Source organism: Pleurodeles waltl, chromosome 7, assembly GCF_031143425.1.
Source record: "Pleurodeles waltl isolate 20211129_DDA chromosome 7, aPleWal1.hap1.20221129, whole genome shotgun sequence".
Taxonomy (NCBI): Eukaryota; Metazoa; Chordata; class Amphibia; order Caudata; family Salamandridae; genus Pleurodeles; species Pleurodeles waltl.
Genome location: NC_090446.1, coordinates 1494411280 through 1494424708, shown reverse-complemented (window position 1 = coordinate 1494424708; position 13429 = coordinate 1494411280). Strand labels below are relative to the sequence as shown.

General features: G+C 45.9%; 1 protein-coding gene across 1 annotated transcript in view; it reads left to right on the top strand.

Moving 5' to 3' along the window:
* LOC138246567 (chemerin-like receptor 1) overlaps positions 1 to 11013 on the top strand; it is a 34878-nt gene extending 23865 nt beyond the window's left edge. The window contains exon 2 of the mRNA XM_069201249.1: positions 9307 to 11013. Within this exon, the coding sequence (XP_069057350.1) occupies positions 9333 to 10445 (1113 nt within the window). The 5' untranslated portion in view covers positions 9307 to 9332 and the 3' untranslated portion in view covers positions 10446 to 11013. The remainder of the gene's footprint in view (positions 1 to 9306) is intronic.
* The last annotated feature ends 2416 nt before the right edge of the window (positions 11014 to 13429 follow it).

The following is a 13429-nucleotide window of genomic DNA, read 5'->3' as shown; positions in this document are numbered from 1 at the left end:
TTTGTTCATACCACTGCTTTTGGAGCTGTTGGCTGGCCTCAAGTTTTTTAGATGTTTTCTCCCTATACTCTGTGATTCTTGAAAGTAGGCCTAGCACAGAGTCCACCACATCTTGCTTAGAGTCTCAGAGAGGTCTCTCCCAACCCTCTTTCACAAACGCAAGTGGTCCCCTGTCAGAATGGCCAAACAGACATTCAAAGGGCGAAAGCCCTACTCCCTTCTGAGGCACTTCTCTGTAGGCAAAAAGCAAGCATAGCAAAAGGACATCCCATCTCCTTTTGAGCTTTATAGGGAGCCTTGTGATCATGCCCTTCAATATTTCATTGAACCTTTCAACAAGTCCAATGGTTTCTGGTGCAGCAGCTTGCTGTTGCAGGTCTTCAAGAGTAGCACAGGTTCTTTGTTGTTGGAACAGCTGTTCCCTAGAGCCCAAGAGCTCAACCTGGTAGTTTCAAGTTCCATGTGCTCAGTTCCCTCTGGGGTGGATAAGTCTTCTTCCTGGGAACAGGGGTCCTGGGCTTTTTGCTGTTTAGAAGCTGGTTCCTCAGTCTTCTTGTCCTTTCTCTTGGAAGGTTGGGCCATTATTCTAGGCTCCAACAATACTGTTTCACCCCGTGCTCTAGTTTTCACACTCAGCATCTCAGGCATTCCCAGTGTGGCTGCATGGGGTTTGTGTTCTACCTCAGCCCATGCTGACGACTCCAGGTTAATCCCTAGCCGTCATTCAGCTGGGATTGCAGGAGTGACCACTACCTGTTTCAGGCCATTCTAAGGTCACCATAGCCAGGTTCCTCCCCATTCTAAGGTCAACATATCCATGGGATGGACCTTAGTTACATTATCGGCATTGGTAACTGGATATGTTTGTCCAGCCAAGTACTGCCCTGGGGAAACCAGTTTTTCTATCACCATGGTGACATCTTTACCTGTATCACTCAGGGCGTCTACTCTAGTCCCATTAATCAAGGGATGCTGTCTGTATTTGTATTTGTTCATGTTAGGGTGTCAGGCAGCAATAGTGGCAACATCTACCCCATCCTAAGAGACCAAAATAGCTTCAGTGTGGACTCTGATTTGCTCTGGGCACATTGTAGATCCCACCTGTAGACTAGCTATACCAGTGCTAGCTGATGCCTTAGGAGGGGGATTCTTTTTAGGACAGGCCAAGTCTCCGGTTTGGTGTCCATCCTGTCTACAGTTGAAACATCAGGCCTTTTTGGGATCAAAGTTTTACCCTTGTACCCATGAGTGGATGGTGAAAAGGATTGGGACCCACCCCCTGGAGCAGGATTTTGGTGGCCTTTAGAAGACTCTTTACTTTTATCATTAGGTGTCTCACCACTCTTCCCCTGGGTAGGCTTAGTAACACCTTTCTTTTGGTCACCACCAGTGAAAGTCTTGTTCACTCTAGTCTTGACCCAGTGGTCTGCCTTCTTTCCCAATTATTTGGGAGAAATTGGACCTAGTTCTACCAGATATTGATGCAAATGTTCATGAAAGCAGTTACATAAGATGTATTCTTTCATAAACAAATTATAGAGCCCATCATAGTCATGTAATTCACTTCCAGTTAACCAACCACTTAGGCCCATATTTATACTTTTTTAGCGCCGCATTTGTGCCGCTTTTTGACACAAAAGCAGCGCAAACTTAGAAACTACAATTGTATTTTGTAATTTTGTGCCGCTTTTGCTCCAAAAAAGACACAAAGGCAGTGCTAAAAAAGTATAAATATGGGCCTAAGTGTTTTCACTGAGTAGTCTATGAAGTCAACCCTGGGTTGGCTCGAGGTTTTGTGAGCCTCCCTGAACCTGATTCGATACTACTCAGTGGTGAGTCAAAAGCCCTCAATCAGGGTAGCCTTCATAAGGTCATAGGGCTAAGCATCTGCTCCAGTGAGGTTGAGGAGTCTATCTCTACACTTACTTGTGAACAGTTCCCAAACGAGAGCTCCCCAGTGAGACTTTTTCACTTTCCCCATTCCACAAGCCCTCTCAAAGGCTGTGAATAATTTGGTGATCACATCACCATCCTCATACTTGGGGACAATCCCTTTGGTGATTTTCGGATCGTATGATAGCTCTATGTCCCTAGGTATTAGTTTTCTGCCACCATTAATGGGAACTATGCCCATTGTGCTCACTCCGTCTCTACAACGGCACAGCTCTTCAGTTGTCTCTCCAGAGCTAGTCTTATGGCCATCCTTACTAAAAGGAGGTTATCTTTACTGAGGGTGCCCTCAGTGTTCCCAGAGGACCCTGATTTCCCTGTGGGAGACCGAGGTCCTGTGAGTACTATCCTTGGAGTCAGGGGCACAGAGGCCATGTTCTCCCTAATTAGGTTAGGAGTGGGGAGGTCATCCTCCTGATCCTAACTTCTTCCCCGTCTGAGAGGAGGTCTTCCTCCTCAGCAGGGTGTTCCTTTGCACACTCTGCCAAAAGCCCAAAGTGGATAATACTAATGCTTTCTTTTGTGGTAGTGTGGCGGAGCAGTTAGGCTTATCAGAGGGTAGTGCTAAGCATGTGTTGTACACACACATTCAAGAAATGAGGCACACAGTCAACGACTTTCTCCAGGCCAATGTTTTATGTATCAAAAGTATACTTTGTTACTTTATTCTAGAAAAAAAGTATCTTTGCTGCAGGTAACAACAGTTACAACAATGTATCACTATCAAGTATCAAATGCACTTTGTTTGGAATTCACGGATAAAACAGTTTTCAGGTAAGTAATTCTTTTTTAATTTAAAAAGTAGATACATTGCAATTTCTCTTAGAAAGCAATGCAGTCGTAGGGGAGGAAGAGTAACAGCACAATTTGCAGATAAGTACTTGACTATGAAGGTTAAGGTGTCCACAGCACAAGGTTTAGGAAGACATCAAGGGTGCAACACCAGCAACAAGGGGCCGGCTGGGTACAGAGGTAAAAGTTGGCGTTGGGCGCCCAATGGAATCCTATGGAGACTGGAAGCACTTGCAGGTAAGTCCCCAAGACTTCAGGGCACAGACCTGGGAGATTTAGCTCAGCACCAGGGAAGGTTGGGGGCGCAGGCCAGCACCAAACACACACCCTCAGCAGCTCGGGGGCGATCAGATGCAGGGTGCGAACACAGGTGTTGGGTGCCCAATGCTTTTCAATGGAGGAACCCCGGAGGTCACAAAGATGCTGTTGGCTTGGTCCAAGGAATTGGCTGAAGAAGACAAACGGCTCAACAGGTAAGTAGAGTGCCCACTGGATGTTGCTGGACTGTCAGTTACGTTCCCCAAGGCCAGGGAGCTGCAGTGCAGGGGTACCTTTAGGCATCTGGAAATCTTCACCATAGCCAGTCGCAGTCAGGGGGTTCCTCGGGATTTAGGCTACAGGTACTGTCGTGTTGGTCAGGAGGGGTCAACCCAGGGTGGACTTTAGGTCAGAATCGCCTCTGGACTTTCTCTGGACCAGGGGGCCACCTGGACTTGGGCCGTGGGTGTTGGGTGCATTGTGGGCAGGACTCGCAGATCCGGGAGAGTCTGGAGTCCTTCCTAGAGGCTTCTTTGTGGATAGGACCACTGTCCTCAGGAGATCTTGGTCCTTGAGTAGGCAGGCAGTCCTCTGGGGGTTTGTAGTGGTCACTGGTCCTGCAGGATGCATCACCTTTTTGTAGCAGGAGCCTTGAAGCCGCAGACAGACAGGTAGGGCTGGGGCTAAATCAGATGTCGTCTGAAGTGTTCTCTGCAGGTGCAACTCTTCAGCCCTTCTTCTTTTTTCAAGGTTGCCACTAATCTGAAGAGCAAGGTTCAGGGGTGCTCTTAAATACTAGATGTAGGCGCATTACAGGGATCAGAAGGTAGTAGCCAATGGCTACTGACCCTGAGGGTGGCAGCACCCTTCCTGTGCTCACTCCCTTTGGGGAGTGGGCCACATTCTAACCCTATTGGCTAACACCCTCCAAAACAAGATGAATGATTCTGCCAGGAGTGGTTCACCTCTGCTCTGGCACCCTAGGAATGGTCACAGCTGGGTTGGACCCTCCACCTGGTGCTCACTAATTTTCCCACCAGACCTGCCGCCAAAAGTGAGGCCTGGTCTGGGGGACGGGCATCTCCACTAGCTGGAGTGCCCTGAGGCAGCAAAAAAGGCAGGAGCCTTTGAGGCTCATCACCAAGTGTTGCTGTTTCGGTGTCGCTTAGGCTCTCATTATTCTAATGGGACCACTGGATTTTGAGCGGCAGTATCGCCCACGATGTGGGTGACTAAGTCAGACCCACTGCAGGTGACACGTGTTGCTCCAATCTCGGGTTTTGCTCCGGCCAACTAGCAGTGCCTCATCTCCACCCAAGGACAGGGATGACTAGGCAGCCAAGCGCATGACATAAATGGTTTCTCAGGGAAGCCGTGGCCACTCAGGTCTCATCCGTTTCTCTCGGTTACCTTAGTCTCATGTATACAATGACAAACAGAAGCAGTATATGTTTCAATAATGTTTTTAATGAAGCAACTGCATCTTAGATAGCAAAGCATGAGCTGCAATAACCAAGACGACACAGCATGACAGTATTAAAATTGTGACAAGAAGAGTGAAGCATAGAAATAACGCTATCATATTGTCACTACAGTTGACAGACTAACTCCTACCTAGGCTATGATAGAGCACAGCATGTTAAGCTCTAATTCTGCCCTTCAGGTTCCCCCAGGAAGACATCATCCACCATACCTGAGCAAAGGCCTGCAGTCTGCATTAGCATCTGTAGCAAAGCATCTGGCAATCAGCATACAGTTGTGGTTCTCTGGCTGGAATCTCCCTCTAAAGTGTAAGGGACAGGGAAGTGTTTTATAATAATACAGCTGATGTTCTGAGAAAATGTCCCTACGTAAGGATGTGTATTTTCTACGAATGTCGGAGACTAAACTCATACCACGTTCACCGGCAATGTACCGTGCTGTAGCCTTGCAAGAAGCACAGACTGAGCAAGAATGTCTTGTTTGAGAACAGAGTGGTGGCCTAGGCAAAAACAATTGGATAAACAGAAAACAAAACAAAACTGTGAAAGTGGCTACTGTAATTATAAAGCCGAATAAAATATATCTAGGTTAGAGTGCACTGCGGCTTGGCCTAGTGTGTTAAAATAACGTGCATGGAGCTATAGCTAAAATGGCTACACAACACCGGCAGGGGAGAGGTGTGAAGCGCCTCCACCAAGAGCAGGCTTTGTCCCTGACCCCAGAGAGCACAAATACTCTCACGCCATTGGAGTCAGAGGCTTGTCTGTTAGTGGCAGGCAGGCACATACCGGTCAGCCTCAGACTAGAGGGTCTCAGTGAAATACAGGGGGAATCTATAAGATGCCCTCTGTATGCATTTTACAATACATCCAACACGGGCATTAGTGTGGGTTTATTGATCTGAGAAGTTTTATACCAAACTTGTAATGACAAACTCCCAGCCCATGTACTTAATATGGCTACACTGTACTTACAGGGCCTAAGAATGTATGTAGACACTGTAGGGGCATATTGCTCATGCAGCTATGCCCTCACCTGTGGTATAGTGAACTGTGTCTTAGGGCTGTAAGGCCCACTAGAGAGAGGCAGGCAGTGGTCTGTGGAAAGGCACCTGGAGAGGGATGCCATGTCAACTTTACCTCCCTCCTCCCCCCACCCCCCCACCAGCACACACAATCTACAATGGCAGTGTTTTTGGTGAGGCGTCCCATAGGGTGGCATAATACATTCTGCAGCCCTTAGGGACCCTCCCTGGCCACAGGGCCCTAGGTACCACTGGTACCTTTTACAAGGGACTTACCTCTGTGCCAGTGGTGTGCCAGTTGTGGAAGCAATGGTACCATTTAGGGAAAGAACACAGGTGCTGTGGCCTAGTTAGCAGGATCCCAGTACACACTCAGTCAAGTTAGCATCTGTTATCAGGCAAAAGGTGGATGGTGACCATGCCGAAATGGGCACTTTCCTACACTGTAGTGTTGCAATTTTTAAACCACAACCAGCAGTCCAAAATATATTTCTATTTTAAGTTTGAGGAGGGCCTTACTCTCAATGAGAAAGAATGGAAAAAGGAGATGGATGGATTGGTTGAATTAACCACAGCTACTGTTAATTACTCTGGGCCACATCCTAGTCCTTTGTTATCTTGCCCACCATATCACCTCAGTTACAACCCTATTATATGCAAATCAGTCTTCACCGTGCTCCAGTGGAAAGAGTCCAGTCTAAACTGCCAGGCTAGGTCCTCCCTGAACTGGAACACAATCAACCCAAGGTCAGTTTCCCTCTTAATAGGGCATATCAGACAGGTATAACTTGGTTCCAGTGGCACAGTGCATGTGCCTGCACCTGACTGAAAAGCACCAATGATGGCAAACCCAGGCTTGAATAGCTTGTGTTCCGATTCAGGGAGGACCTGGCGAGGCAGTTTGGGCTGGAGTTTTCCAATTGGAGGAAGGTCAAGACTGATTTACATGTGGCTTGGTCCCTTCTGAGGCGGCGTGGTGGGCAAAAGACTGATGGGGTTGGAATGACACCTTGAGCAATTGCCAGTGGTTAGACTTATTGCAATAATTCTTCAGATCACTATTTGTCAATTTGACTTCACTCCAAACAAGAACTGGGTTAACCACCAGTGACCTGACACACGTTACAAGATTTTGGTCTTAATAGTTTTCACTGTGCACAGAACACAACTTCATGGGCCTTCATAATGCTGGTACCCTGTGTGAAAAATATTTTACTAATAACATCAATTAGGAGACGAGATAAAATTCATTACTTTTATTTTTATGTGAAATCTAGGATCCTGGCTCGCCATATCATACAGGGAACCGGAATCCTGAAATCCAAAGTGGGCTATAAGAAATTAACCATGGCTATGCTTTCATACGGCCAAAGCCAGCTGTGTATCTGGCGTTGCTCCATTGACTTCCATGTGAAAACCATTCAACACAACAGAACAATTCTGTAGCTCTCCATGGTGCTGAATTCTCCATATGACAACATGGGGCAATTGCAGTCAATGGGTGCTGTGTTGGTGAAATGAATAGAAAAAATAATGATGGACTGGCAGCCTAACAGATTTCTAAAAGCTATCTCTTGAACTATTCTTTATAATTGTTGATCTACTTCCTCCTAAAGTGATTATTAATGAGTTATTCCTTTACACAATAGGTGACATGCCATTTTCTCGGTACAGTTACATAAAGTAACAAACATATATTGGTAATTAAATCGGAAATCAAAAAAAAGTAATGGAGAGAGCAAACAGATAAACCAAATGGTTAAGTTAAGGGTGTTATTAGGGGGGAGCGTAAGAGAATGACATCTCCAAACAAAACTGGAAAGTCATAGCTTAAGGAAAAAGCTGGAGTTTACCAAAAGGAAATAAAAATACAAAACAAAAAATACAGAATGGATACAGGTAAATATTAAAGGTAATGAATGAAAAAGAAAAACAGAAAAGGTATACATTAACAAAAGTTGATATAGGAGTTGCCCCCTAAAAAAAAAAAAAAAAAAGGAAACTATGAAATACTAAAAATGCCCACGATTAATACATAATTACTATTATACATCTGCAATACTAAAGGCAAATAACAGAGGGGAAAGGCTAGACGTCAATGGCAGGATTGGGGGGGAGGGTTGGTCACAGCCTAGCACTAGATACCGAAAATCGTACAGTTGGGGATCATGGACACATTTGGGGAAACAAGGGCTGCATGTGCCTTCATTGCCACGGCCTATTTGATAGTGAAGACAGACCTGATCCCCCCTCCCACCCCCCCACACCAATTCATGAGTGGACAAGAGGCATGGACTATTGGATATGTTGGACAATAAGGCACTGGGTGTCCCACATACATAGAATTGCATATGGGCTCCCTGAAACACTACGCTGGGCCTCCTAGCTGAATAGTACTGCAGGGGGTCAAGCCAGTTTCTCTGCCCCTGGGCCGCCAGCGCTGCGGATACTTTCTGCAGGTGAGGGGCACCCGGTGCTACTACAATTTTGGGCTGAATCTGTCTCTATGTATGATGTACTCTCACTTATAATGATGATGGTGGGAGTAGCCCTCCTTGCTCTGGCATGGGTGGGGTTGAGCGCAGTTATGAGCGCGTCATTGTCTGTATGCTTATGTTTTTGTTTCCCTTTTGTTCTTCTTCCTTTGCAAAAAACAATTGTGTGTTATAAAAAAATACTCTTCTGTTGTGCTTTAGTTGGCTCCTCTCCTTAGCTAGGCCTTAACTGCTCAATCGAGATGCCCGGAGAGGCAACGGGGCCCTGCAGTCTACACAATCAATTTCAGAGCGATAACTATTTGTAGTATGGAACAGGACTGGGTATTTTTATTATTATTTTTAGTTTGGGATAAGAGAAAGAAGATTCCAGGGTCAATCTGCCTTTTCAGAGTTAACATTCCACTTACGGCAGACTGAAAATATAGCCGGAAGTATACTGCATCGGCCCGTGGATTGCTTCAGGAATCCTGTCCACATCCTAGCCATGCAGTGTGCAGTCCGTGCATCAGCTTTTGTGAGCCGAATGGGTCTAACATTGATTTTAATTGGTTGAAATGGTGGCCAATCGGAAGTGCTAAAATAACATGTTTGCTTCAGCAATTCTGGTTGGCCATTCTTGCAACCAATCGAAAAAGATACCGGTGTAGGGAGTGGGTTCTGCCATCCAATCAGTATAGCTGAAGGAAGCCCAAACGCTAGCTGTTTTCTTTGATTAGAATGTAACTTTGTAGGATGGCTTCAGTATAAAAAGCTCACGCCACGTATATGTAAAAACACTTTACATATGGAAAGCAAATACTCCACTTCAGTGTATGTTGCCTTGCTTTTAAGTGTTTATGCAGTCTGGCTCCAGATAACCTATGTATGGCTGTTCTAAATGATGTCACTCCTGCTTACTTACAAGATTGGTCACACAAAGGTTTATTGCAGGACTCCACCAATAGATCAACAAAAAAAATGAGAACACCTCTTCTCTCTTATGCCTCCAATAACCTTCTGGGGTTAATTAGACAGCTTCACTCACGTGTGTACTTCAACACACCTAAAACATTGTTATTTAACATCTAGATCTCATCATTTAGCCCCCCCCCTCCGTTGTCTTGGCTTGCAATATAATCAGCTGGTACCCAGTGTCCAGATAATCTTTGTGTGAATAAGACACTATATAAATACAGTCAAAGGTTAATGATTCCTTATGTTAAATCAATGGATAAGGTGGCACATCAGAATCACTACAACACTGAACCATCACTGATGGCTCAAAAATGGTTCATATCTTCAATTGTTTTTTGTTTCTTTCAGGGGTCCTGCACCATCTTTCCCTGAAGATGAACGATGTCACCGGTGCCCCTCTTGCCACCTCTGGTGACACTGGGATGGACTCAAGCACATGGTACGAGTACTATGAGGATGATGAGGAAGCCAACCATAACCTTCAAACGTCCTTACACGTGCTGTCCATGGTGTTCTACAGCGTGGCATTCCTGCTAGGAGTGATGGGCAACGGCCTGGTCATCTGGATCGCTGGCTTCAAGATGAAGAAAACGGTCAACACTGTGTGGTTCCTGAACTTGGCCATTGCCGATTTCATATTCACCTTCTTCTTGCCACTCAGCATCGCCTACACAGCCATGGACTTTCACTGGCCCTTTGGCACATTCTTGTGCAAAATTAACAGCACAGTGGCCTTCCTTAATATGTTTGCCAGCATCTTTATTTTGATGGCTATCAGCATTGACCGCTGTTTTTGTGTGGTGTCACCAGTGTGGTCACAGAATCACAGGACACCTTGGCTGGCCACAAGGGTGGCCATTGCCATCTGGATCATGGCGGTTCTTATTAGCTCTCCCTACTTGGCCTTTCGTGACACAGCTACTTCTCTGAATGAAGAGAATATAACAATTACACATTGTTATAACAACTTTGCTTTTTCCGACAACTATGAGGATGATGAAATCAACCTCTTGAGAGCCACCAGACATCAAGCCATGATCATAACCCGTTTTGTGTGTGGATTCATCATCCCGTTTTCATGCATTATTGCCTGCTACTCCATTATCGCACTGCGATTAAAGAAAAACCACCTTGCAAGGTCCAGTAAGCCATTCAAGATCATCATTGCAGTCATTGTGAGCTTTTTCATCTGCTGGTTTCCCTACCATGTCTTCTCTATACTCGAACTGATTATCCACACATCACAAAGCTTTAAGCTAAGAAAAGCCATGCTGATTGGGATCCCGTTGGCGACCAGTTTGGCTTTCCTGAACAGCTGCATCAACCCCATTCTTTATGTCTTCATGGGCCAAGACTTCAAGGAGAAGTTCAAGATGTCTATTCTCTCGGCCTTCGAGAGTGCCTTTAGTGAGGACTCCACTCAGACAAATATCAGCAAAAACCACAAGTCCAAGTCGCTATCTGTCACAGAATCAAACTTTAACTGATAGAGTCTGCTCCAGCCTGATCATGGACAGAGCATGAGATGGCTGAACAGTTTGGTTTGGGTAAAACAATGCTTTTACAGCTGGGTTGTATGCTTCTAACAGAGCTTTGGCCAATATTGATAGACTGTGGTTTGCCAATCAATGTCAAATGAGTTGATGGTCTTAGTTTTGTTGCCCCAGTGCCAACTAAATTTGGACTGATTATTCTAAGAAGGCAAGAATTTGTTGGACCTAAATTGGCCAGTGCTCAAATGTTGACCTCAGACACTCCATGGGAGAGACACAAGCAACAGCATGGAGGTTCAACAAGGTTCTTAACTTCAAAAAGAATAGGATCTGGAGCAGAGCAGAAGCAAAACAATATGGGAGAGGATCGCTCTCAAAATCTGATCAGAAATCTTAATGTTGTACATAACACTACAACATTCCATAAGTTTGACTAAAAGCTCTTAATTTTATTATTTTAATGTGTATTATTCCAGAATCTTTGGTAGATCTTACATAATGCTTTGGAACTATACTGCTCCTGGAATTGGGTCAACTTATTAAAATGCACTATCCAAGTCCATTCAATGCCTCGAAGAATGGTAACTTACCACTACCTAGCATGGGTGTTTATTCTGTTGTAAATAAAGGGTACTAGTGACTCAATTTTCAGGCTGAAGGTACCACCTTTGTTGGTGGTGATGGGTTGGCGAAATGTTTGCCAGTTTAGAAGGACGCAAATGTGTCATTTTGTAGTCTGATTGTCGATTGGTTGAGACATGGAACATGCCAGCCAATCATTGTGTTCAAAATGATAGAGCACATTAGTCAATTGTGAATATGGGACAAATATCCACATAGCCAGTCTTCATTCATGTTCCTCTCCTGAGATCGGATGCATATGAAGTACTAGAATTCACCTTCAGTGCATAGATCTGATCCACTCAAATTTCATATAGTTCATATAGTTGATCCTTGTTAGAAATGGTGTTCCTGGTTGGTTAGGATAGGCACCTCAGCCATGCAGTAACCACCATTCTAGTCAGGGCGAGGAAGTTACACACCCAAGATAACCCCTGCTCACCCCCTTGGTAGTTTGGCACGAGCAGTCAGGTTTATCCCAGAGACAATGTGAAAAGCATTTGCACAACACACACAACACACGTGACACAATAAATACACCACAAAGGAAACACTACAAGTTATATAAATAAACTGTATTGCATAAAGCATTCTTACCCCACACACAACATGTATCAGTAATATCCTACTACACAAGTAGTTGTCAGAACATCACACAGGTTATTAGTACTCTGCGGCAATAAGCAGCAGTCAGGTAAACATATAGGGTACTGGTATTCTGCAACACTAGCAGTAGTCAGGTGGTCATTATTATCAAAAATGCACATGTCAGAATAAACATATTATCAGAAATGGCAAGACATCGTGTGTATACATAAAATGAAACATTCTGATGTGGTACATGTCATGAACGAAAAATGCACATAGAAGGGAGCCATTTCCCAATGGCATGAGTCATAGCCTTATTCTGTAATGCCCCTCCTGAAAATTATACACGTCCTCCCCCCAGCAAGATGAAGGTGATCACACTCCTGCGCTCCTTTGGGAAATGTAGGGTAAACAGGGACGCATGGGTCCCAACCCAGGTGCTTGTGCGCTCCGAGTACAGATCATGTGACCATTTCAACTGATATTGGTAGGGCCTGGGACCTCCTTCAAGGGTCGCTACCATGGCCAGCTACTAGTGCAGCCAAAAAGGGTCCCCCCCTCAGGAGCACTACCCTTGAGGAGAAGTGGATCGGTCCCTGCGCTCAGCTCTGTACTGAGGTGGCTCCTGTCGGCTCTAGTTCCCCACACCCAGAAGGGTACGGCGCTGCCTTCCGGGAGCAGCATGCCAGGAGCTCTCCCAGGGCCTCCCAGGCCATCACCACCTCCTCTCTCCCCGGAGTGCAGCGGCCCCGGGACAGCTTCGGGTAGGTGTGTCCGCAAGCCTGAGGCTCCCCATACTTCATGCTTTCACAAGGAGGATCCTCGCAACTCCTGCTGCGATGGGGAGGAGGGGGAAGCCTCATCCACAGGGGCATGCGACGCTTCCTCACGCCAAGGTCGACAGAGATTAATGTGAAAAGTGCTCTCTCACTGAGGCACAGGGAGCTTCCTCAGTTCCAGGTCAGTGGGGATTAACCTAAAAAATGCTCTTCTTGTACTAGTTTTGTAAAAGGGGCCAAGGAGTGGGGCACAGCGCTGGGCTCCTCAGAAGGCAATGGACGGGACACGGAGGGGCAGATAGGCCAGCACACACAACAGGAAATTCGAGTGGTGGTTCTTTCTAGCTGCCCTCCAGATCCTTGGCAGTCCAGAGATAGGGGAAAGGACAACAAAGAGCAGCCCAGATAAGTCTTTTGTGCAGCCAGGCAGTCCCTCTGACAGAGGTTCGGTCCCACGTCCAAAAAGTGCTCTCTAAATGTGGGGGCTAGCCCCCTGTACTCATTTTGCATAGCCTCCACAAAAGGGGGAGAGGGGTCTCCAATCAGCACTAACCGGTCCAGGAATGTCCCCTCTCTCATCCAGCTCTAGCTCCAGACATCAGTAGGGGGTAAACAAGCCCTTTGTGTGAGGGCAGGGCACAGCCTTTACGGATGCAGGTGTGCTCCGCCTCTACCTCTCCCAGCCCAGGAAGACCATCCAGTATGCAGATACACTCTTGTGACACCTCCACCCTCCATGTACACAGGCTGTCTGAAAAGTATGCACAAAGCTCAGCTGTCACTCTGCCCAGATGTGGGTTGGAGTCAAACTGCAAAACACCAGAGTCATGAGCACAGAGAAAGGCTCACTTTCCAAAAGTTGCATTTACATAATGGTAATGGTAAAAAAATCCCACCTACACCAGTAAGCAGCATTTCTCACTACCATTACAACCATAGCAAACATGCCTATGTCCCGCTCATAGATCAGACAATATCACATAGACATAT